Source organism: Akebia trifoliata, chromosome 1 (assembly GCF_017979445.1).
Source record: "Akebia trifoliata isolate Shusen 1 chromosome 1, ASM1797944v1, whole genome shotgun sequence".
In the NCBI taxonomy this organism is placed as follows: Eukaryota; Viridiplantae; Streptophyta; class Magnoliopsida; order Ranunculales; family Lardizabalaceae; genus Akebia; species Akebia trifoliata.
The window spans coordinates 21,007,232-21,032,807 of record NC_141375.1 but is presented as its reverse complement, the minus strand read 5'-3'; the positions used below and the strand labels follow the sequence as shown (position 1 = coordinate 21,032,807).

The following is a 25,576-nucleotide window of genomic DNA, read 5'->3' as shown; positions in this document are numbered from 1 at the left end:
ATTAGTGTAGGTCATAGTATATTGCAAAGTTTTGAATCAAACTTGATTGTATCTTGGAGTTGAATTTGTCAATGACTTATCCCACATTTGGTACAAATATCATCTTAAAGATGATGAAATTCACAGTAGCTCAATTATTGAACCAAGTTGTTCATCATTTTCTAATCATTCTTTCTAACTTTGAGCCTATCCCCAACCATAATATATATACTCCAAAGGAGTTGAATGTGACCCATAGAGGCCCAACAATATATATACTTATATTCAATAAAGAGCTGACCTTGTTTCCTCTTGTACATCTTATGGATAATCTCTTGTAGCACAACTTCTCACTCTTTACCATCTAAGGAATTTGCGTCACTTGTACAAGAGCTAAATCCAATTGATATTGTACATCATCTATTTTTATAAGCCTTAATTCCTATTCAAAATTTTAATTTGGTTGTTGTTTATGACTTTTTTGCTTCATCCCTTCTGTCACCACTAATTCTCTCATACTAAAATAAAAATCCTTTTTTATTTTTATTTCTTATACAACTTAAAATTGATAATATATATCTGATTAGAAAATCAATTTTATTTGAAAAATAAAAAACACTTAGCACTAATAATGACCATAGCTCAGATAATATGTTTATTCCATTCCATCAATAACAAGGTGAATGGAATGGGTTTCATCATGAAGAACAAGTTTCTAATGTTTTCGATCAATATTTTGGGATTAAGGTTTAGAGAAAGATTGTCTACTAAAGCATCCTAACAAGCATTGGGAGGGAGGTAGACCCCTAGTGCAGTAGGTGAGAAAAAGGGCTAAGTTTGACATGAATTTTTTAAACATTATGCGAAAAAAGGGCTAAATTTGACATACATGGTATCAAATTTAGCCCTTTTTGGACGGAAGGATCCTGTCACTAAAGTAGACTCAAAGAGTTGCAAGCTCTTCCCTCCCCACTCCTCCAATCCCATATAACATCGGAATATTATGTGCAGAGCCATGGACCAAACCCAACAAAAAAATGCCCTGTTTTTTACTCATTTTGACCTAGTGGCTTATAAACCTTTCGCCCACCACACCATAGTAATAGATATAAAAAGTTAGCCTAATTCGGTGAATTCTATGCAATGGATTCAAAAATTTAACATGGGTGATTTTACACAATCGGATTTTAGGATTTCCTATAGTACTTGGATTGATTGGCTAGAAATCTTCAATCACTTTGATTTTAGTGTGCGGTTGTAATAGTTGTGTACATCATGTATTGGACGTACATGTCCAAATTTTAAGGAGTTCGTCCATGCTGGGCATGCAAGGAGCAGTCATGCTTTGGAATTTCTTTTTGAAAATGAGTGAAATGATCATAATCCTTTTCAAGGAAACAAAATAAATATACAATCGATCACAACTACGAGTCTATGAGCAACCAAGTTACCTAGCACTTGTGTCATATAAATAGTTATCATTTATTAATAGAAGATTAGAAGTTTTATTTGGAGAATTTGGCCGTCATTATAGCTGTGTATGAATATTTTAGCCAATCGTACCATTAATCCAACAAGAGATCGATGGGTGAGACACCCATATAACAAATACCAACTCAATAGTAATGTAAGAAATGGAAGAAACTATATCCCCTCCCTCACACTAAGTACAACATAAATACAAAAAATACCAATAAAATATCTATAGCACCTAGAAATAATCCCTCTCAAAAATCAGAAGCATATGTCCAAAGCACAGCAGTAACACATGTCAGCACAACTGCAAGAAACAAAGAAAATAGACTTAGTAAAATGTAGAGAAGAGAGAGAGAGAGAGAGAGAGAGAGAGCTTACCATCCCCTCCAAAACCCATCACCCCTAGCCTTAGTTTCTACACCATGAGGTGATTGTTGTGGGTATCCTTCACCACATTTCATTGGATAACCAGCTGGCGGTGGAGCGACATAAGGGCCCGAAGCAAATCCTTCTACCTGGGGAGGGTAGGACTGAGGTGGTGGTGGAGGATAAACTGATCCAGGGGCAGGGTATGCTACTGCTCAAACAAAAGTACCATAAGGATTAAACCATTATCTCAAATCTCGGAAAATTGACTCTCAAGTCCATTATGAAATATATTGACACAATTTAGGTGGTTCGACAAAATTGCCAATGTCATGACACAATTTACAGGCATCATCGAAACAATTTGTGTGGTTCCACAAGATTGCCTATATATATATATATGTTCAACCTTGTCATGGGATAGATGATGAGATCTTTTACTATACCCTTGGAAACCATGTTCACAATTTCGGTTTTTTTATTTTTATATTTTTATATTAAAAATAATCCCTAATAGGAATCCAAAAATGAGTTCCCTATGAATTTATAATTCGTGTAAAAGATGAAATTGTGCCTGTAGGCATCAAAATTTAAACGGGTCTCTAAATCCTTCTAAATTAACAAAAAGCTCATCAAATCAAAATTTGGCCCACAAATGTAAATTGAGGGACAGGGCCTCATATAGTTTGGGTTTGGGTTTTCGCAGATAAAGCCCATGATCCAACAAATTCAAGTGATCCACACATTAAGTATTGGGCCTTATATCCAAATAAATAAGTTTGACCCAATAATAACCTATAAAATCCTTAAAATTGGATTTGGACAAATTTAGCCTTTTAAACAAATCAATTAAACCTCTTTAAGTTGGGGTATAATTGGAAAGCTAAATTACCTTTAAGTCTATAAATACAAGAGCCTCTCTCATTGAGAGGGGATCTGGATCACTTTCTCTCAGAAGACAGAAGCTCTCAAGCCCTCCTCCAGAGACAAAAGCAAGGTTCTTCAGAGATCCGGACTCCGACTAAAGAGAAGATCAAGCATAAAGCCCTTCTCCGGAATCCAAGCAACCTTCTCAGCCGATAAAGCGCGAAGCCCGGAGAGAAGAAGATCTACAGAAGCCTCTACAGAAGATCAAGCACAAAGCAAAGCCACCGTTCAAGCAACCTTCTCAGCCGATAAAGCGCGAAGCACGGAGAGAAGAAAAGCTACATACGTCATCACTATTTTTGTATTTGACTGTTAATCAGAGGAAACACTGAGATCTGTATCCACTTTTCATCAAAAATCAATAAAATCATTTGCGATCATATTTCACGGATCTCGAGGTAGATCCGTTAAATTTATTGTCGACAAATTTCTGGCACGCCCGGTGGGACCATCTCAACCTCTCATCTTTCAGTCAACTGCAAGAACATCACCTAAAGCATCAATGGCATCTCGCAACGTCAACGCTATCGCATCTGCCATTACTGAGAAAGGTAAGAAAATCCTTTCTTCCAATCTTGAATCTGATCAGGTTATTAGTCGCGATCATCATGTGACACGAACAATGACAAAGACTGGTGGAATCAAGCTAATGGAGCCTCTCCAGCATCACTCCAAGAAACGTGCCACAAAAACGGCACTTACCACGAAAGAATCGTGGGCGGACGTGGTAGAAGACGACTCGTCAGATTCTGGATCTGATTCGAAGTCAAGCGAGGGATCGTCTAGATCTTTATCGATCACTTCTCCGTCACAAACTCACACATCCATCAGAGCAGTGATGACAGCTGGAGCGCTAACAATGGAGGAACAAGTTGCTCAGATGGCAGACACCATCAACAAGTTAACAAAAGCAATGGAAGACAAAGACATTCAAATTGCAACTCTCGCCAGCCGTTTGGAGCATAAAGACAAGGAGAATGAATCGAGTGCTGGACCTTCGCATCCTCCAGGATTCACCCCTGAAGCATACATGGCTCCGCACGAAGAGGAACAACGAGCAGACTATTCTGGTTCACGAAAAGCTACTCGAGATCCACCACAAGGCTCTGTTGCCTCGCTTTCTGTCCAACAACTGCAAGCAATGATTACTGACACCATTCGTGCTCAGTATGGGGGCATGCCACAATCCTCATTGGTTTACTCCAAACCCTACACTCAACGCATCGAACAAATGCGTCTTCCGGCAGGATATCAACCACCAAAATTCCAACAGTTCGAAGGAAAAGGCAATCCAAAGCAGCATATTGCCCACTTCATCGAAACTTGCAACAACGCCGGTACATTCGGTGATTCATGGTGAAACAATTCGTTCGTTCCCTCCGCGGCAATGCGTTCGATTGGTACACTGACTTGGAACCCAACTCAATAGATAGTTGGGATCAACTTGAAAGAGGTGTTCCTCGGCCGCTTCTACAGCACTAGAAGAACAGTAAGTATGGTGGAGCTCGCTGCCGTCAAACAAAGAAAAGATGAACCAGTCATCGAGTACATAGAGCGATGGAGAAATCTTTCCCTCAACTGCATGGATCGACTCTCCCAATCTTCTGCTATCGAGATGTGTGTTCAAGGGATGCACTGGCAACTCCTTTACATCTTGAAAGGAATCAAGCCACACACTTTCGAAGAGCTTGCTACTCGAGCCCACGACATGGAGCAGAGTATAGCTGTGCACCAGACTCCACGACCAAGCGAGCCTCGAAGGCAAGAAAAGAAGGATGGCAAGTCCTTCAAAACTAAGGAAGTCTTATCCACCACTACCAGCAAACCTGTCAAAATCACAGGTAAAGAGAAGAGAAGATCAGCCACGAGCTGATTCAACACAAGAAAAAGGAAAAGCCTGGAAAACTCTCAAAGAGCTTGAGGCAAAAGAATACCCTTTTCCCGATGCTGATGTCTTGGGCATGTTCGAAGAGCTACTGAAGTTAAAGCTCATCGAACTTCCAATACCCAAACGACCCGAAGAAGCAGGTCGCGACAATGATCCGAGGTATTGTCGTTATCATAGGGTGATTAGTCATCCAATTGAAAAATGTTTCGTCTTCAAGGAGAAAATCATGGATTTGGCACGTCAAGGGAAAATTGAACTTGACTGTGCCGAAAATGTTGCTACTTCCAACATGACGTCTGTCACTTTTGGATCTTTTGATCCAATATTCTTGACAAGTCAGTATGCAACGCAGATTCATCTTCACAATCCCAAAAGTTCTACCTCAACCATCACAACTCATATCCGTACATTCCGATGTTGAAAAGGCCCATCCCACGCTGGGGGCAAGGCCAAATCAAAGAAAAATCATCACATTTCCTACTTCACTTCAACAAGGACCACAATCTCATCGGCTTCAAATTCAAAGTCGAGTATCTCACAGTCTACTTCAGTTGACGACGAAGGGTGGACGGTTGTCACTCGTCGAAAAAGACGTCCTACATACGTGCCAACTCCTTTCTACTCCAAAGCCAAAGAAGAGAAAGAAGAAAGTCAAAACCAAGTACAGGGTCAAAGAAACGAAAGAGAGCAACAAAGAAGAAGGCTTTCCGAGTTCCGCCCGCAGACCCTGAAGACATCTTTCAACAACCTCCCCGTGTGCCGGTTACTCTTTTAGAATTCTTACCAAGGAAGCTCTTAAAGGAAGTCTGCACGGTTTCATGTCATCAAGTGGAAGCGGAGGTGCTTGAAGATGATGTCGATATAGATCAGAAGAACATCCTGGATCTTCCTGTGATGGAGACCAAAAACTGGAGAAAGACAATAACACCTCGAAAACAGAAATTCGCAGGTCGACTGGGATTTGTCCAGTGAATTTCAAAAAGTTCAGCTTACTTCAAAGCAAAGCTCAACTGAATCAAAGCAGAAGTTCAACCCAACATAGATCTACCAAGAAGATGGTCTGTGCATGGCCACAATCACCTTTACTGACGAGGATCTCCAATTGGGGTCTCGACCTCACAATAGGCCGCTTTATGTTACAGGTTATGTGAGGGAAACTAAAATTCAAAGAATCCTCCTGGATTGTGGTTCTGCGGTCAACATCATGCCAATTCGTACTATGAAACAAGTTGGCATCTCATCGGATCAACTGCTGCGCAGTAAGTTGATGATTCAGGGCTTCAACTTGGGAGGTCAAAGAGCGATCGGCATGATGAAGAGTCAAGCTCTCTATTGCAGATTTGGAGTCAACAGCGCTCTTTCACGTGATTGATTGTAAAACTTCATATCACTTGCTTCTCGGCCGACCGTGGTGCATGAAACTGGGGAGTAGTACCATCCACGTTACATCAATGCTTCAAGTATTACCAAGATGGTGTGCAGAAACGTGTAATAGCCGAAGATCAACCGTTTGACAAGGCAGAAACGTATTTTGCAGATGCGAAATTTTATTTTGGAGGGGACGTCATTCAAGAAGCACTTCCAGTTTCGGTACCTCCTTCGAGTAAGCAAAAACCGACAAAGGAAAGCATGCTATGAATGACGCCGATAAGATTTTCCCGGTCCCCGCTTCAAAAAGAACGAAAGTAAGAAGCAAGAACCAGAAACTCGACAAATGAAGGTGGGTCAATCAATGGTGGACGCGTCATCCACAGTTGTATCGCCAACCCCAATGCTTCGCTACGTGCCACAATCGAGACGGAAGCCGGGACAATCACCTTTCGAAGAGATTTCTTCAAAGACTAAACTTCCTGTCTCTAAAATCGAATTGGAGACGTTGAAAGAAGAGTTAACATTCCGGTTACACCTCTCCAAAATCTTACATAGTAAGGACACCCGTGAAAAGTATTGTCCCAACTACATCAATCACGAAACAGCATCGCGAAAGTAGAGTCCAAAAGTTGGTTCGGTCCTAAAACTTCAAAGTTATTCGAAATTGCTGGTTATGGAAAAGGTGAACCCGTACGATTGGGTGAACTACTACCAACTGATCAAATTCATGGTTTAACTGCAACACAAGTCAAACTCGTTCAAGCTGGAGAAAAAGTTTCATTCACACGAGCGGGACTAGGTTATACGTCAGAAGCTCCAATCAAAATTTCTAAGATGAAGACGGCTGCTTCGCAACATACTACAGTAGAAATCATTGATGAGTCTGAAGAAGAAACACCAGTTTCACGAACATCGGTCTTTGATCGAATTGGTGGCCACATCTCGACCACGTCGGTATTTGACCGATTAGGTGCTTTAGATGATCATCATGATGTACGGATTCATAAACCTCGTGCATCTGCTATATCTAGACTTGGTCAGAATGTTGAGGTAAAAATACGAAAAGAATCGCGACGTCGACCTAAGCCAATGAATAAACATGTGGAGCATAAAGATAGTAGTGGCTTGCATAGCGCTATTCCATCTCGCATGAAACGACAAGCAGCTTTAGAAGTCTCGATATCAGATGCATTGGTTGTGAAACGACGCACTATCATCCTCACAAACCAAACGAGCAACAACAGAGCTTCAACTGTTGAAACAGACAATTCTGAAGATGTCGTTTCGGTAAATCATATTACCATTGAGGAATTCTCTGAAGAAGATTCTACGTCGTCAGATGAAGAACTCGAAAATGCTCCACCGATCTTTGAAGAAGGCGGACAAGCCACTGTAGACAACTTAAAAGAAATAAATCTTGGGACAATTGAAGAGCCGCGACCCACGTTAGTCAGCACTCTTCTAAACCAGCATGAAGAATTCGAGTATCTCAAGTTGCTACAAGAGTACAGAGATGTATTTGCTTGGACTTACAAAGAAATGCCAGGACTTGACCCGAAGATCGCTGTTCATCAACTCGCAGTTAAACACGGAGTTCGCCCAATAAAACAGGCACAACGTCGTTTTCGGCCAGAGTTGATACCACAGATTGAGACAGAGGTCAACAAGTTGATAGAAGCTAGCTTCATCCGAGAAGTAAAGTATCCAACCTGGATTTCCAACATAGTTCCAGTAAGAAAAAAGAATGGACAAATTCGAGTATGTGTCGATTTTCGCGACTTGAATAATGCATGTCCAAAAGACGATTTTCCGCTCCCAATCATAGAGCTTATGGTTGATGCAACCACAGGACATGAAGCTTTGTCTTTCATGGATGGATCTTCTGGTTACAATCAAATTCGAATGTCGCCAAAAGACGAAGAGCTTACAGCCTTTCGTACCCCAAAAGGTATATATTGTTACAAAGTTATGCCTTTTGGACTTAAAAATGCTGGTGCCACTTACCAGCGAGCTATGCAAAGATCTTTGATGACATGCTACATGACAGAGTCGAATGTTACGTTGACGACCTAGTAGTAAAGTCCAAAAAAGGGAAGATCACTTACAACATCTACGTGATACCTTCGACAGATTACGACGGTATCAGCTCAAGATGAATCCATTAAATGTGTTTTGGAGTTACCTCGGGTAAATTTTTGGGATTCGTGGTTCGGCATCGTGGTATTGAAATCGACCGAAATAAAATTGAAGCCATTCAAAAAATGCCGGCACCAAAGAACATTCATGAACTCAAAAGTTTACAAGGTCGACTTGCCTACATTCGTAGGTTCATCTTAAACTTAGCTGGGCGTTGTCATCCCTTCAATCGATTGATGAAGAAAGATACATCATTTGAATGGGATGAAGCTTGTGAGAATGCTCTGAAAAGCATCAAGGAGTATCTTCTCAAGCCTCCGTTCTTTCTGCACCAATTCCTGAAATGCCACTGATTCTCTATATTAGTGCACAAGAAATGTCACTAGGAGCATTGTTGGCTCAAGAAAATGATGAAGGAAAAGAAGGTGCACTCTACTACTTGAGTCGAACTCTTGTTGGAGCAGAAGTAAATTATTCACCCATCGAGAAGACATGTTTAGCGCTCATCTTTGCCACAAAGAAACTCCGGCACTACATGTTGTCGCACACAATCCGACTCACTGCGCGAGCTGATCCACTCAAGTACATCATGACAAGGCCAGTCTTGTCGGGAAGACTAGCTAAATGGGCCCTTCTCTTATCAGAATTTGAAATTATTTACATCCCTCAAAAGGCTGTAAAAGGGCAGGCGTTAGCCGATTTTCTTGCTGATCATCCTATTCCGGCTGAATGGGAATTGTCTCACGACTTGCCCGACGAAGAAGTATTCTCTATTGATGTGCTTCCAGCTTGGAGAATGTTCTTTGATGGCGCAGCTAGAAGAGATGGAGCGGGGGCAGGTGTAATTTTTATCACCCCACAAAATGAAGTATTGCCATTCTCGTTTGTCTTGACAAAACTATGTTCAAACAATGTTGCAGAATACCAATCTCTGATCATTGGTTTAGAACTCGGGCTAGAGATGAAGTTACACCAACTCTACGTGTATGGGGACTCACAACTTGTCATTAACCAACTCTCGACAGAGTATGACGTTCGAAAGCATGAGTTAGTGCCTTATCACTGCTATGCTGTACAACTGGTAAGACAATTCGAAGACGTCATCATTAGGCATATACCAAGAGCTGAAAACAAGCAGGCTGACGCTTTAGCTAGTCTTGCTGCAAGTTTGGCTATGCCAGAAGGAGAGACAATGAGTATCCCTATCTGCCATAGGTGGGTATTACCTCCTTTGATAGAAGAAAATTGCGAGTCGCACGAAGCAAACACTGTCGAAATAGCCGAAGTCAAAGATTGGAGACAGCCACTTATCGACTATCTACAGCATGGGAAGCTGCCAGACGACCTAAACAAAACAAAATCGAAATACGTCGTAGGGCACCTCGATTTTTATATTTCAACGATAAGTTATATCGTCGCTCTTTCGACGATATCTTAATGAGATGTCTCGGAGATGATGAAATCCGAGATGCTTTAGAAGAAGCACACTCTGGAGTGTGCGGTTCACATCAGTCAGGGCCGAAAACTCCATCACAGTCTGAAGAGGATGGGATTTTACTGGCCTACTATGGTGGTGAAAGATTCTCTAAACCATGCAAAGAGGTGTAAAGCTTGTCAATTTCATGGAGATTACATTCGTCAACCACCGGAGCCATTGCATCCTACAATCGCATCTTGGCCCTTTGACGGGTGGGGACTTGATGTCGTTGGACCACTCCCAAAATCTTCAAGGCAACATCTCTATATCCTCGCCGCAACAGATTACTTTTCTAAGTGGGCTGAGCAGGTTCCCCTTCGAGAGGTCAAGAAAGAAACGGTAGTCGACTTCATCAAAAGTAATATCGTCTTCCGTTACGGCATTCCACGATATATCATGACAGATAATGGGAAATCTTTTAGCAATACGCTGATGGATCAATTCTGCATGAAGTTTAACATTAAGCAGAGATGTTCTACAATGTACAACGCTGCAGCAAATGGACTCGCCGAAGCCTTCAACAAAACTCTCTGCAAGCTTCTTGAGAAGTTGTCTCAAAATCGAAAAAAGATTGGCATGAACGAATTGGAGAAGCATTATGGGCATACAGAACCTCATACCGCACCTCCACACAAGCCACACCTTACTCATTGGTTTATGGAGTTGAAGCTGTTCTCCCATTGGAACGACAATACCTTCATTAAGGATTGCGATTCAAGAAGGTTTGACCTGCGATGAGAATGCTAAGTTACGTCTGGCTGAACTTGAAGCATTGGACGAAAAAGATTGGAAGCACAACAACGGCTAGAATGTTTCCAAGCCCGTCTGTCACGTGCATTCAATAAGAAAGTTCGACCACGTTCTTTTCAAGTTGGCGATTTAGTTCTCGCTGTACAACGACCAATCATCCTCTCACACCGTTCTGGAAAGAAGTTTGATCCGAAATGGGATGGGCCTCATGTAGTAAAAGAAGTATACACTAATGGTGCATATCTTCTTTTAACACCAGAAGGTTACGTCTTGGCCCAATTAACGGCAAATTCCTCAAAAGATACTATGCTTGAAAGAATACGCTCCCCAGCACGAGCCTAAACTGTTTGACAATGCTCCCCAGCACGAGCCTAACTGTTTGACAACGCCCCAGCACGAGCCTAAACTGTTTGACAATGCTCCTCGGCACGAGCCTAAACTGTTTAGCAATGCTCATTATCGTACGAGTTTAAACTACATGATACTCCTGACCCGCATGAGTTAAAACTGTGAGTCCAAAAAAAAAAAAAAAAAAAGAATTGAGCTCGCTAGATTGAAAACCCGAGAGGGCGGTCTAGGCAAAACTTAGAGCATCCATCTGAACTACGTTATGGTTTGATCCCGTTTTGGGTACGTAGGCAGCCTGTAAAGTTACTTCAGGTTCAACCACATAAAAAAAAAAAAGATATACTCGTATAAGGAAAAGGGGAATTTTATTAATTTCAAATGAAGTGAACAATGATATAATTTCCTAAGTCCTATACAGTAAAAAATAAATAAATAAATAAAACTTAATATAAAGAAGTAAGGTTCCAAAACTTCTTCTTCAAAGACTCTCTCTCGGCTTCGCAAGCAGCTATTTCATCATCATCAATGATTGGAGCATTAGATAAGCGAGTACACTCCGCTTCAACAGTAAGTAGAGCTCCTCCTCTTCCTGAACTTGAGTATTAAGAGATTCTTTAGAAGCAGCGACCTTGTGGTAGCATTTCTCTGATTTGAGTCAACTCGATTTCTATCTCAACTTCTCGTTTAGTCAGTTCAACTTCTTTATCTTTAACTTCAGTCAGTTGCGTACGTAAACTATCCACTGATTGACGTTTTAGTTGAGCTTCCTGATCTAAGACAGATAGCTGAAGATCCCTATCATCTGCTGACAAAGATGATAAAGCCTTCTCTCGTCTTGAAAGATACGCTTCTACTCCAGTTATAAGTGATTCGAAGAAGTTAGCAAAAGGCATAGGATCAGTTCTGAAAGCATTCTTGAGAGAAGAGATGATGGCCGGCATATGAAGTGATTGCCATTCTCTTAGGTTGGAAAAGCCAATATTGAGCATCAACTCAACCCTAGATCGAAGGAATTCATCACGAGCTCTATGTAATGCTTGTTGAACGCATAAGTCGATGTCACTATCATGTAAAGAAGCTTGTCGAGTTTGGGTAGAAATAGTAAGCATTCCACGTGACTTCGGAACAATCACAGATGAATCAACCAACTTATTAGAAGTAGGTAAAGCCAATGCGGTAGGAGCCGTATGTGTAGTTGAAGTTGATGAAATGCCATGAGAATTTTGACGAGGACATGAAGAAACCTCGTCCCCATCACTCTTTGAGGGGTCTTCAGTAGCAATCAATTTCGAAAGCCCTCTACTAAGATGACTGACATTCAAAACATCTCCCATACCCGAGAAGGCAGGGAAGATTGGAAAATCTTCTGAGGCGAACAAATCGGCAATGAAATGTATATTGGTTGATGATTCTGCGAGATCAATTAAATCACAAAAGATTATACATTTAATAAAAAAAAAAAACATGAAATTTCTAAGAAAGGAAAAAAGTGTGTAAAATTACCTTTCCTAGGAGACACATCATTCTCAGCTTCAGCTTGCCTATCCGGAGTCACACTCGTATTTAGGCTTAGTCTGAACAACAGGCTTCAAAGAACTAACGGGACTTGATTTATGAACAACTTGTTCTACATCTACCCCAAGAATGTTGGCCTGTTCTGTTCGAGTAGTCGTTGGAGTCGGCAGTATTTTTTTGAAACGCAATTTCAATCTACGTTCTGCAATGACATTTTGCGTATCATCAATGCTAGTGTGTTCTATTCTTCTTTTTCGAGAAGGTTTTTGCGTGACAAGCAAAGCACGACGTGCCTCACGATCTTCAAATCCTTTTCTTTCATCAAAATTAAAGTTCGGAACGGAGACGCTATCTTCAAGAAGACGAAAATCAAGGGCATCCAAATGAGGTAGTACATCTTGAACCCACCAATCCCTATAACTCTTATCAAATTGCCGGTTCATGTCTTGTACTTTTGGAGGAATAAAAAATTGACTCGACTTTTGGTCTGAGTCAAAGACAACCATAAACTGTATAACTCTATCCCATCCACGGATCTTGTGAAAGGAATCGGAGTTCCAGGGATACGTTGACGAAAGCCTTGTTGACGAGCAAACCTGTGAGGGCTATACATTTCCACCTCGTAAACATCACCATATCGAAACATAACAAATCCAGGACGACAGCTTATCATGAAAGCTTGAATTTCAGAAGGATCATCACCATCATCAGTCCGCATCCTTCTATGACCTTTTGGCGGCCAAATCTCTTCCGGATACCATTTAAAATCACTAGAATCCATGGTTCTTATCAGATTCCTTGCATCTTTAGCACTATCTTCCCAATAAAAGTATGAGTTGGAAACACCAGCTGTGCGAACCAAATACGGAGGTCCAAAGTCAGCATCAATGCTACCAAATACTCCCCGAGGAAAATGAAGTCCAACCCACCCAAATAAGTAATGAAGGGGACAATAACTCGTGGAGGCACCTACAACTTTCTGTGTTTTCATACCCCAATAAGTCTGAGTTAGACCTTTGTATAAACAACACAGAAGTGGAGGTACCAAGCTGAACGTAGTACCTCGGGCCATCAATGCTGCTACCTTGAAAGTACCTGGACGAATAACATCACCATTCTCACAAGGGAGAAAAACGACACAACCACAAGGAGAGGTATGCAGCTGTCATAGCTTCATCTTCAACATTCTGATTTGCAAGAAAACCGAGCCTGATAAATGGATTTTCTCCCTCCTTACGACCCCCCTTAGCCAAAGAAACTCGAGAAGAAAAGGGTCTTTGTAATTTTGTTCTAGGGTATTGACGGCCATTACGATTAATGTAGAACGATTTTGCCCTTTCTTTATACTCTACTGTCAGACGAGGATTAGAAATTCGTTCAGCTTTAACGTACCAGAAATCAAGCCACTCACTGTGACTAACACAGTCACTCCCTTTTTCAAGAATCAGTAAAGCATATGCCTTGAACAGATACTGACAGGAAAGAGGAAGCCCTGAAATACCGTTGCAACCCATGAGTTCATTGAGACTGGGTACCACTTCTTCATAATACTCACCAGTGATAGAAAGCCCAGAAATCTTCTGCATTTCCCATAAAGAAATGCCAACTTCCCCACGACCTGTCACAAAAGTATTGGTCTCGGGACACCAAAACTCACACAAAGCCCGGTACATACCATTAGGACGACTGTACTCCTTACTAGCTGCAAATATAGCTTCACCAAGGGAAGCTGTCGATTTTCTGCTTTGTAGTTTATGGCTCACATCCAAGCTCCAGTCCCAAAAACCACTGAGATATCGAATGTCGCCTCGAGGTTCAATATCCGAACCCCATCGAGTGAAACGTTGCATGATTTTCTGCGCCAAAACAGCCTGTGGACAATTGCGAGTTCGATCATGATGTGGAGGATGACATAAAGATGGCTGACGCTCCGTATCAATCTCATCTCCAGGAAGTAGGTCAACCGTTGAAGGATATTCACTCAAAGCTGCCAAATCAAGTGATGTGTCCCTTTCTGTATCATGTGCCTTCAAAGGACCAGTCATCGGTGTGTGCACTGCAAGTTTCAGCTCCATAGATGAAATATTTCCTCCTTTTGAATGACCAGATATCATAACATGGGGAAAACAAAGCCATTTTCCTTTCTGAGAAGGATCTGCATGGTCATCTACCCAACCTTCACGCGGTAAGCTTCGTTTGGAACGATTCTTATTCCTTAAACCTTTGGAAAGGGTGTCCCTAGCCATCTCTGCGAAATTTCAATGAAAAAGAAAAGAATAAACACATTTATTCAAAAAAAAAAAAAGTCTTACTAAGTACTAGTGTCACATTGACTAAAAGTAGATAAGAGTATGGATAAAAATCCATCATGTTCAATGGTGCTATGGCGCTAGAGATTAGCCAATTGACGTTTGTCCACTAGTTGACATTGTCCACTCTTAAGCACTAATGATAAATGACTGCTTTAGAGCTTGGCCAACTAACTGGACAAATAGATCGTCGCATGGTTCTTCTACTTGAACAAATCCTGCTTCAAGTAATTTTTCTAGCCAATTGACGTTTGTCAGCCAGTTGACATTGTCACCTCTTAAGCACTACTGATGAACAGCTATGCTAGAGATTGGCCAACCGGCTGGACAAATAGCTCGTCGCATGGTTCTTCTGTATGAACAAATCTTACTTCAAGTGATTCTTTAGCCAATTGACGTTTGTCAACCGATTGACATTGTCCACTCTTAAGCATTATTGATGAACAATTGCTTTAGAGATTAGTCAATTAGTTGGACAAATGGATCGTCGCATGGTTCTTCTGTTTGAACAAATCCTGCTTCAAGTAATTTTTCTAGCCAATTGACGTTTGTCAGCCAGTTAACGTTGTCACCTCCTAAGCACTACTGATGAACAGCTATGCTAGAGATTGGCCAACTAGCTGGACAAATAGATCGTCGCATGGTTCTTCTTTTTGAACAAATCTGCTTCAAGTAATTTTTCTAGCCAATTGACGTTTGTCAGCCAGTTACGTTGTCACCTCCTAAGCACTACTGATGAACAGCTATGCTAGAGATTGGCCAACTAGCTGGACAAATAGATCGTCGCATGGTTCTTCTTTTTGAACAAATCCTGCTTCAAGTAATTTTTCTAGCCAATTGACGTTTGTCAGCCAGTTGACGTTGTCACCTCCTAAGCACTACTGATGAACAGCTATGCTAGAGATTGGCCAACTAGCTGGACAAATGGATCGTCGCATGGTTCTTCGGTTTGAACAAATCCTGCTTCAAGTAATTTTTCTGGCCAATTGACGTTTGTCAGCCAGTTGACGTTGTCACCTCCTAAGCACTACTGATGAACAGCTATGCTAGAGATTGGCCAACTAGCTGGACAAATGGATCGTCGCATGGTTCTTCGGTTTGAACAAATCCTGCTTCAAGTAATTTTTCTGACCAATTGACGTTTGTCAGCCAGTTGACGTTGTCACCTCCTAAGCATTACTGATGAACAGCTATGCTAGAGATTGGCCAACTAGCTGGACAAAGAGTTCGTCGCATGGTTCTTCTACGGATTTCATGATCATCCTTCCATATACCATGTATGGAATTCTCTTCTACATATGTAATAGAGGTACAGATGTTCTTTCAATCCCTAAGAAAGATACACGTGTGTTGGAGATAGATGAATAAAGAAATTCAGAATCATCAGTGTTCATAGGTGGAAATCATTAGGCAAGTGTATTAATGCTGAAGCAAATGCAGCAAAGGAATCTTTCGAGTCTATGTTTGAAACACTATCAAGAGCAATGAAAAGAGAAGCCGATGCAGCCTTTTTTTTTTATTAAATGAAAAATTGGGGATTGCACATGCTATATGTTCATGTCTGTATTCCAGGACCCATGAAAAGTGAGCCTTGTTGTTCTGATGAAGAAATCAGATATGCCAACAGAATCATGACTTCCTTCTCCCCAAAATTATGCTCTGTTAGGTCTCTTCAACATTACCATTTACTTCAACATCCCCAAAAGTTATGATCTGGCCTGCCTCTATGGTGCACTACATCTTTGCCATATTATTATTTACTTGAAAAAAAAAAATCAATGTTGTCACCTCCTCATCATTACCATTAACATGGGTAGTTCATGTAGGAGAGAAAGGAACACAACTTGCTCATGAACGTGATCTCTGTTACAACATCAAAATTGTTGGATATGGATCCCTCAATTTCAGCCCTGAGACAATTAAATATAAAAAAATTTCTGGAGATGAAGTAATGGTTTTAAAAGCTAAAAAAAAAAAAAAAAAACTTTCCTTGGATTACAGCAATACAAGAAGAAAGAAGCAAAAACTCGGAAAGAACGTACAAACAACCCTTTCCAATAAAAATGGGATGAGGATTCCTTTGGCAGATATTAGGGAGAGATCACTTACATATGATCTGATGTAAACGTCACTCCTACGAACCGTTGCAAACCCCTTCCAAGAATCTGTGTTGTGTTCTGTTTATAAGAAAATAGAGCCTTCTTCAATAAGATCTGATGTGTCGAATTAAAAAAAACACTCGCTGCAAATCTCTTCAGGAATCAACCATCACTGGTAGCAGTCTTGTGTTGTATTTATAAGAAGATAGAGCCCTCATCAATGAGACGTGATGTGTCGAATTAAAACTCTCGTTGGTGGTGCGCTCTATTAATGAGAAGACTGGAGTTCGAATGTTTTTCGGACTCGTTGTGGAGTTTGTATGGGACTAAAACTCTGTGGAGGGAGGAGTAAGATTAAATAAAGAATGGGAAAGAGCTACAAAAGCTAGAGTTTTAATTGAAATAGAAGACTAATGGAAGATCTCGATTCTAAATTGATGAAAGATTTCAATAATAAAAAAAGTGAGTCCGCTTTTTATAAAAAAAAAAAGAGAGTTTGCGGCCCAGTATGAGTCCGCTCAACTGGACTCAATTGATATTGAGACAACTCAGTCAAAATTAGAGGTTGGAACTTCTCGAGATCAACCCAAACGAGTCAACCTAAACAAGAATGATCGAAAAATATATATATATATACGAGCAAATCTTTCTTCAATTCTAGATTTGAATCGGATTTCAAACGAAATATATATATATATATATATATATATATAAATAAATAATAAAAAGAAAAGCTTGAAGAGCGAATGGCCGAGGAGAGTTGCCGAAATCTGTGGAGACGACGAGAGAACTCCTCAAAAATGGTGCAAGTTTCGTCGAGAGCAAGAGGAAGAGTAGATCCATCGAGATTCAAGAAAGCTTGACGAATTCGGAAGCTAGAAACGCCTTCATCCTCAGCCTTGGCAGCAACTCCACAATGGCTAGGGTCGTCGATCGAACCAGATCGGCAAAGATGGAGACCTAAATCTCTAGATTTCGACTCTACGGCTAACTTCTTGAAGCGAAAGCTCGCTTAAGCACCTTCGATAGATCCGGATGAAGGGTTTGAAAGGCGCCTTCGCTGATGAGAACTTGATCCCAATCGAGACACAAACAGAGAAGAAAAGAGATTTAGAAGTTTGTTTTGTTACAATCTCTATTAACACCCCAATTTTTAATTGATAAGTCTCAAAGGTTTTGCACAAACCCGTATAAAACAAACAGCAAAAGAAAATACTATCTTCTTGAAAGATAAGAAGCTAAGTTCACAGCTTAGTAAGATTTCTTATCTTACTAAGGGTCCATGGTTCATTTTCAATAAACCTGAAGCCCATTGTGAGTCAACTTAACTTGGCTCAGTTGAAATTGAGGCGACTCGGTAAAACCAAATGTGGGAGTCTTTCAGGATCAACCCAAAAGCTTGACGAGTTAATTCAAACAAGAATGCTCAAAAAAAAAAAAAAAAAAAAAAGTTGCTCATTTAAGTGCTTGAGTTTGTTCCCATACTTCTCATACACACCAAAGATGGTGTTCGCACCTAAACCAATTCATTGAATTCTTTTTTTTTTTCAAGGGTTGATCTCATACGTCTCAATACACATGAAAGTGTTGCTAGTCAAAGGAAATGAGGAGATAAGTATGTGATCCCATACATCTCAAACACACCAAGACCATATAAGCAACGGCTTTGGTGTCATTGGGTCTAAGAAAATATAGAGATTCTGATTAAATCTTGAGTTCGTATGATTGGGGCCTAATCTCATGCATCTTAGGTACAATAAGTAATGAGGTTGGATGTTTTTTTTTTGGGAGGATTTTGATCCCATACAACTCGGGCACACAAGTATTAACTTGGGTATTTCGAGGCTTAATTCTTTGCATTTCAAACATATACAATCTTGAGTATTCATCCAAGCTGCAATGAATTACAAGTTTGAATATTTTGAGGATTTAATATGGTGCATCTCAAGTATACTAAGTCTCAAGATAACTTAGTAGTTTTCAAGGAAATACTATCTAAAAAAAAATTCTAGAAAATATTTTCTTGAGAGTTTTCAAAAGGTTGCTTCTCGCATGATTGCAAATTGAGGTCGTGTGTTACAAACTCCTCCAAGCTCAAGTACTTGTAATTTTCTAAGTAAATTGGATGAATTCATCAAGTAAATCCAGTCGAAAAGACAAAGGAAGTTCACCCCGATTGTTTCTCTAGCAACAAGTTCTCAAGGAAGCGAAATGTGATTGATCTTAAAATTGAGGACCTTCACTAGGCTTCAATAGCTTGAAAGACAAAGGAATAAAAAAACACACTACAAGGAGATCAGATGAAAATGCCAACATAAAGGTTACTCTTCACTAAAGCATTTACACTCCTTACAACATGATCAAGGAAACATCGTCGTTAGCTACGCATCCGACAACGCATCCTTGAGGGGGCATTTGTAGGCATCAAAATTTAAACGGGTCTCTAAATCCTTCTAAATTAACAAAAAGCTCATCAAATCAAAATTTGGCCCACAAATGTAAATTGAGGGACAGGGCCTCATATAGTTTGGGTTTGGGTTTTCGCAGATAAAGCCCATGATCCAACAAATTCAAGTGATCCACACATTAAGTATTGGGCCTTATATCCAAATAAATAAGTTTGACCCAATAATGATCCTATAAATCCTTAAAATTGGATTTGGACAAATTTAGCCTTTTAAACAAATCAATTAAACCTCTTTAAGTTGGGGTATAATTGGAAAGCTAAATTACCTTTAAGTCTATAAATACAAGAGCCTCTCTCATTGAGAGGGGATCTGGATCACTTTCTCTCAGAAGACAGAAGCTCTCCCTCTAGAGAAGAAGAAGCTCTCAAGCCCTCCTCCGAGACACAAAGCAAGGTTCTTCAGGATCCGGACTCCGACTAAAGAGAAGATCAAGCATAAAGCCCTTCTCGGAATCCAAGCAACCTTCTCAGCCGATAAAGCGCGAAGCCCGAGAGAAGAAGAAGATCTACAAAGCCTCTACAGAAGATCAAGCACAAAGCAAAGCCACCGTTCAAGCAACCTTCTCAGCCGATAAAGCGCGAAGCACGGAGAGAAGAAAAGCTACATACGTCATCACTATTTTTGTATTTGACTGTTAATCAGAGGAAACACTGAGATCTGTATCCACATTTCATCAAAAATCAATAAAATCATTTGCGATCATATTTCACGAATCTCGAGGTAGATCCGTTAGAAATTTATTGTCGACAGTGCCCCTTAAAACAAATGTCACGAAGTGGTATGAAAAAAAAAAAAAAATATAACCCAAAAAATGGGATCTACTACTTGCTGCACAGTCCCTTGTACTAATACAAAACTACCTCTAACAGAAGACAAGACACAAAAATAACACTAAAGTTTCTAGACTCAGTACCACGGTCTGCCTTGAGTTTTTCTTCTATCAATTCTATATGAAGTTTTATTATTGATATGCACAATTTTTTTTTTTTATCGAAAATAATGTTAATTGTATAACACATTAAAGATCAAAATTAAGAAAAAATATACATATTTTTAAATTGAATCAAGTTCTAATGGAAAAAAAGGAACAAAAAAGTAAAAACGTATGTATATACCATGAGGAGACCATAAGCTTCTACATCGTATCCCAAATATTGAGTCTAAAAGACATCTTCTTTTCATTCATTTTTATTTTAATTTGAACTCTACCAAGAAGACTAGAACTGATTCTTTTATGAAAATATTGTCTCCAATTTAAACAATAAAAGAAAGCGCAATATATACATACCTGGAGCTTGGTGTTGATCGTAATGACTCATGTTTGAATTTTGATGGTAAGATATAGCTGAAAGAAGGGGTTTTTGAAATTTAGATTTTAGATGGTTTTTGTCTAATAAATATAGGAGAAGAAGAAGAAGAAGTTGGAGAAGGTGAAAGATTAGGTTTGAAGGAATTTAGGTTTTAGATGGTTTTTGTCTAACAAAAATATAGGACAAGAAGAAGAAGTTGGAGAAGGTGAAAGATTAGGTTTGAAGGAACTTTCTACATATAGGTTTGAAAGATGGTGCTGGCTACAAGTCTATAACGCGTAAGAAAAGACAACACGACGAAGGAAAGAAAGGAGTCAAGGCAGGCTGAAGGATTCGTTTTGAATTATTTTCATAAACCCCTCCATGTTTTCATTTATACTTGAGATACCCCTACATTTTTCAACTGATGACCTAGCCTGAGACTAATGGAATTCTTCTAGAAGGACTTAGATACTCCATCCCAACCTCTTACTTAAAAAAAAAAAAAAAATCCAAATTACAGTTTTAACATCTAAAAATTCGAAAAATAGTCATAACCGTATTTCTGTCAGTTTAAAATCTCCCCCTTTCATAGGATGTTTATAAAGGAATTTATTTATTTTTAAGTCAATCCAGAACAATATTCTATCCTATATCAACACATAGTGTCTATGTGACACATTTTTATTGGAGGTTAGATACATTTGGACTGCAGTGCAATATAGAAAATGGCTTGGTTAGGAGTATGTTTTTAAACTAGAACCAAAACGTGCCACATAGACACCTTATCTACTCTATAGGAATGAGACACCTTACCTAATTAGTAAGTTGAAAGAGTGATTTTGAGTCTCATCGCCTTTAACTGTAAAAATATTATTGAAATAACAAAATAAAAATACCAGGAACAACATTCCAATCCAATTTTGTGTATAAAAAAAATTCTTCAATATGATTTGAAACACTAAAAAAGGTCGAATTGAGTTGAGGCGCGTACGTAGTCACTCTCTTTAACGCGTTTTGTGCATATGTAGAGAATTGAATGTGCATACAGAAAAATCAAAATGTCACCCCCAAGATACAACGACTTGATTACCACCAAATTAATATTCTTCTATCCACTATACTAAAGATATGTATCACAAAATTTACACTAGATTTCCTTGTCCAGATAATTAAAAAGTGATTGAAAACTCTTGTTAACTCTCACAGAAGCAGAAGAAAGAAAGAAGACAGAAAGTGAATAATGAAAATATGGTAAGATATTTTTGTTGATATCTTTTTATCATCTACTTATGGGTATATGTAGAATATTAACCCAAGGAAACCAACGGGCGATAAAACGTATAAGAATAAATTGCATTGAAAGAGTTAGAGAAAAACAGTAACAAACATTACGTTAAGATGTTACCAATAGAAATTAATTAAAAGAAATTAAGTATAAACATCTAGTAAAAAGAAAGTTTTATTATTAAATACCTTACCTTACCTCATCACACCACACCGCACCGTCCCGTCTCAACCTAACTCGGCTCGACTCTAAAGTCAGACTTGACCTTTTAAAAACCCAAAAAGAACCTTATTTTCAATCGATGTGAGACTAAACAGAGTAAGAATACCAAGCAAATCTTTGAGTTATTAGAGATGTCCCTTTCTTATTCTTTCCTTCTCACTTAAATTCATTTTGTACCTTTAGCTAAAAATAGTAGAAAGAGATAACTTATGAAAAATGAGACAATTACCACTTATATACAAAGAGAATAAACCTTTCCTTTATATCTCTTAAAATAATATTTTTATTAAAATACTCAATAATCCCCCAGTTATTTTTTTTTATAAAACTACAGAAAATATCTCCCGACGAAGGAACAAGCATCGTGCTTAAATAAAGGTGTTTTACAACTAGACCCTTTACATAGTATTAACATTTTTAGAGTATAAGAAATAGAGTGACTGCGTATTGAATTCAAATTCTTGAAAATACAATAGCGACATTATTCATACAACCCTTTTAGCTTAGATGGTAAAGTAAATCTCTATGTTTTTTTTTTAAGGCGATGGGGGGGGGGGGCAAAGCAGGTCCCCAGCAATAAAATAGACAAGCTAAAAAAGCTTACATGACTGCCAGATAAACAAAGGGCAAGCACTCAAGAGCAGAGAAAAACAACCATAGGAAGAACAAGACACCTACTCCCTATAGTAAATCTTCCCAACTCTATCATCTTCGATATCCTCAAAAGACTAGGAGGGAATTCATTAATCTCAAGAACAACCTCCCCCAACCCCCTCGATCAGGAAGCAATTAGATCAATAGTCTTAATGGTCTCTTTGAAATAAAAAAGAAACTCGATAATAGAAAAATTAGGCATGAGGGCCTTAATTTTAACATCTTGTGTAGAAAATATGAATTTTATTGATAATTCTTGGATGAATATTACAAAAGCCCCAATAGGGTATTTATAGGCATTACATCAACCAAGATATATGAAAACTACCTAATATAAATATTCTAGATTATCTTAATTGATATATTCTAAATATCAATATATATTATAGAATATCCTTCATCACAACCTTCCATTTGTGTGAGATACACTAACAATGATACAATGTATCTCATGCATTTTAATACAGTGCATCTTATTCTCTAACACTATGTCCTCTAAAGAGTGTGGAATTCCCCTTTCAAGCAATTAATAGCCACATTCCTCAAATGATGAATATCCAAGAGAGACATGAACTTCAACCCGCATAGGATAGGATGCATCTCATGGAACATGATCGACTTTGCTTTGATGCCTACCATTAAGGCTTTGATAGGGTCTCCATTCCAGTATCTTAAAATAACACCTTCACCTCCAGGAGGATGACACAAGGAGCCATCAATGTTTCATTGATTTATCGTTGATATCTTTTTACAATCTGCTTATGGGTATATATAGAATATTAACCTAGGAAATCAACGGGCATAAAATGTATAAGAATAAATTGCAATGAAAGAGTCAAAAGGAAAACAATAACATTATATTTGTAGAAGTTAAGATGTTACAAATAAAAATTAATTAAAAGAAATTAAGTATAAACTTCTAGTAAAAAGAAATATTTTAATAATAAATACCACACCACACCACACCACACCACACCGCACTGCACTACCCCGTCCCGACCTAACTCGGCTCAATGCTCATGTATGTGTGCAGAATCAAAGCCAGGATTTTGCTCATGTGGGGGCAGCCAAAATTGAAAAAATAGTTTTGGGGCTAACCAAGAGTGGAATTTTTTTTTTTTTTTTTGTGGGGGCGATACTGACAGATTTCTTTATCTGCCCCAATAGCACATTAGTCCATAGAATTTGAAACTCTTGTAGGGGCTAGTGCCCCCACAACCCCCACTCTAAATCTGCTCCAGTATGTGTGTGTGTTAATGAATCAATTCAATAGCTTGGTTCCCCTCCTTGGGGTGAAAACTTGGGTATGCCTTGGGGCCCAACCCAAGAGTCAAACTTGGCTTTTTAAGAACACAAAGACAACCTTATTTTCAATCGATGTGGTACTAAGAAAAGTAAGAGAACCAAGTAAAATTTTGAGTTATTAGAGATGTCCCTTTCTTATTCCCTCTCTTAATTAAATTCATTTTGTATCTTTAGCTAAAAATAGTAGAAAGAGATAACTTATTAAAAAATGGACAATTACCACTTATATACAAGAGAATTGACCTTTCCTTTATATCTCTTAAAATAATATTTTTATTAAAATATTTAATATTAACCAGCTTAAGAAGCTGGCATCTTAATAAAGGATTATTGAACTTAGGTTGTGAGTAACTTATGTTTTACCTGTTATTTATAAGTTCAAGAAATTTTTATTTATTTTAAGGCATGGGTAGAAGAAGTAAAAAGCGAAATTTGAGTTGAATATTTTCATTCGTTCTATTGTTCTTGAATCATCCATTGGTCCTTTTTAATCAAACAAGGAGTGCAACATTTTATTTTTCTCTTCTTTTGAGTGCAATCATATAAAAGGAGTGACCAGGTGAAATTTTAAGTGATGGAGTGCAATTGATAATGCAGTCACTCCTTTTCAACAATCTAAAAATCCTTTTTATACATAAACTTTCAAATGAGATGGCCCACTTAAGATTGAATACATAGTTTATATGGGAACTTGAAGAATTTTATTAGGGACCGACTAGTTGCACTCCATCACTTAAAAATTTCCATTTGCACTCCATTTGGATTATTATACTCCAAAGTTAATAGAAAAAATATTGAACTCATTTTCTTCTCCTTCTACCCGAACCATGGCCACATAAATTATTGTTAGTTCAATCATATTTTTATAGTCTAATCTATGCACAAACATCACAAATCACTTGTAATCACCATGTATCCAAATTGATAAACCAAGGAAGGACTAATTTTGACGATTTTAAAGTTATTGTGAGGCTTAAGAAAGTCGTTAGAATCCATGTCAACAATTCGATTGGTGCCAAAGAGAACACGAGCAAAATCAGTCACAAGAAAAATAGAGCACAAATATAGAAGAAACCATTAGAAGATGAATAAGCCCCTAATTCATTATATTACCATAATGAAGTGCAATTAGTAGGTTAAAAAACAATGCGTTTTTTAGCGTTAGAGTGCAACCAACAACTAGTGGTGTGCAACTAGTCGGTCTCTTTTATTATCTATAAAAGGTTAGGGATGCCTTCAACTACCTATGATATAAAAGGAAATGGAAAAATAAACTAGTTAAATATACATGCGGGTAACAATAAGATATAATTGAATGCAGTTCGATTCCTTTTAGACCTTACTCTCATCTGGCATAGAAAAAAGGTTTTGAAAACTGGGGTTTCAGCTCCAATTTTGGATCAATTCTCGGTTAAATGTGTACCCATGGATAAAAGAAACCTAAAAACAAGACATAATTTTGAAGTAGAAGATAATAATATTTTTGATAGAAAATTCTAGTGTTTCCTTCAAAGGATTAAGACAAGGTTCAAAACGTTGGATTGAAGGTAAGATTGAATAGATTAAAATACAATATAGAAGTTGAAGAGTTTGTAGATGAATGATTTTAGGAAGAAAAATTAAGTATTTTTTATTTTGCGCGAAGTTGAAAATGAGGGTACATTTTGTTATTTTTGTTAATTCGAAAATGATAACCAGGTAAAAGGGGC

General features: G+C 38.6%; 2 protein-coding genes across 2 annotated transcripts; both read right to left on the bottom strand.

The window, feature by feature from the left end:
- Positions 1-1,451: 1,451 nt before the first annotated feature.
- Positions 1,452-20,675, bottom strand: LOC147410902 (protein CYSTEINE-RICH TRANSMEMBRANE MODULE 6-like). Its single transcript, XM_086441526.1, has 3 exons — positions 20,398-20,675; positions 1,834-2,032; positions 1,452-1,759 (listed from the first exon to the last, which is right to left on the bottom strand). Exons 1-3 carry the CDS (start codon positions 20,426-20,428, stop codon positions 1,714-1,716), a joined length of 276 nt encoding a protein of 91 aa, XP_086297652.1. The 5' UTR covers positions 20,429-20,675; the 3' UTR covers positions 1,452-1,713.
- LOC147410903 (uncharacterized) lies at positions 13,352-16,998 on the bottom strand. The gene is made up of 2 exons (XM_086453724.1): positions 16,652-16,998; positions 13,352-14,481 (listed from the first exon to the last, which is right to left on the bottom strand). The coding sequence occupies exon 2, from the start codon at positions 14,477-14,479 to the stop codon at positions 13,352-13,354; it is 1,128 nt and encodes a 375-aa protein (XP_086309850.1). The 5' UTR covers positions 14,480-14,481; positions 16,652-16,998.
- Positions 20,676-25,576: the final 4,901 nt, after the last annotated feature.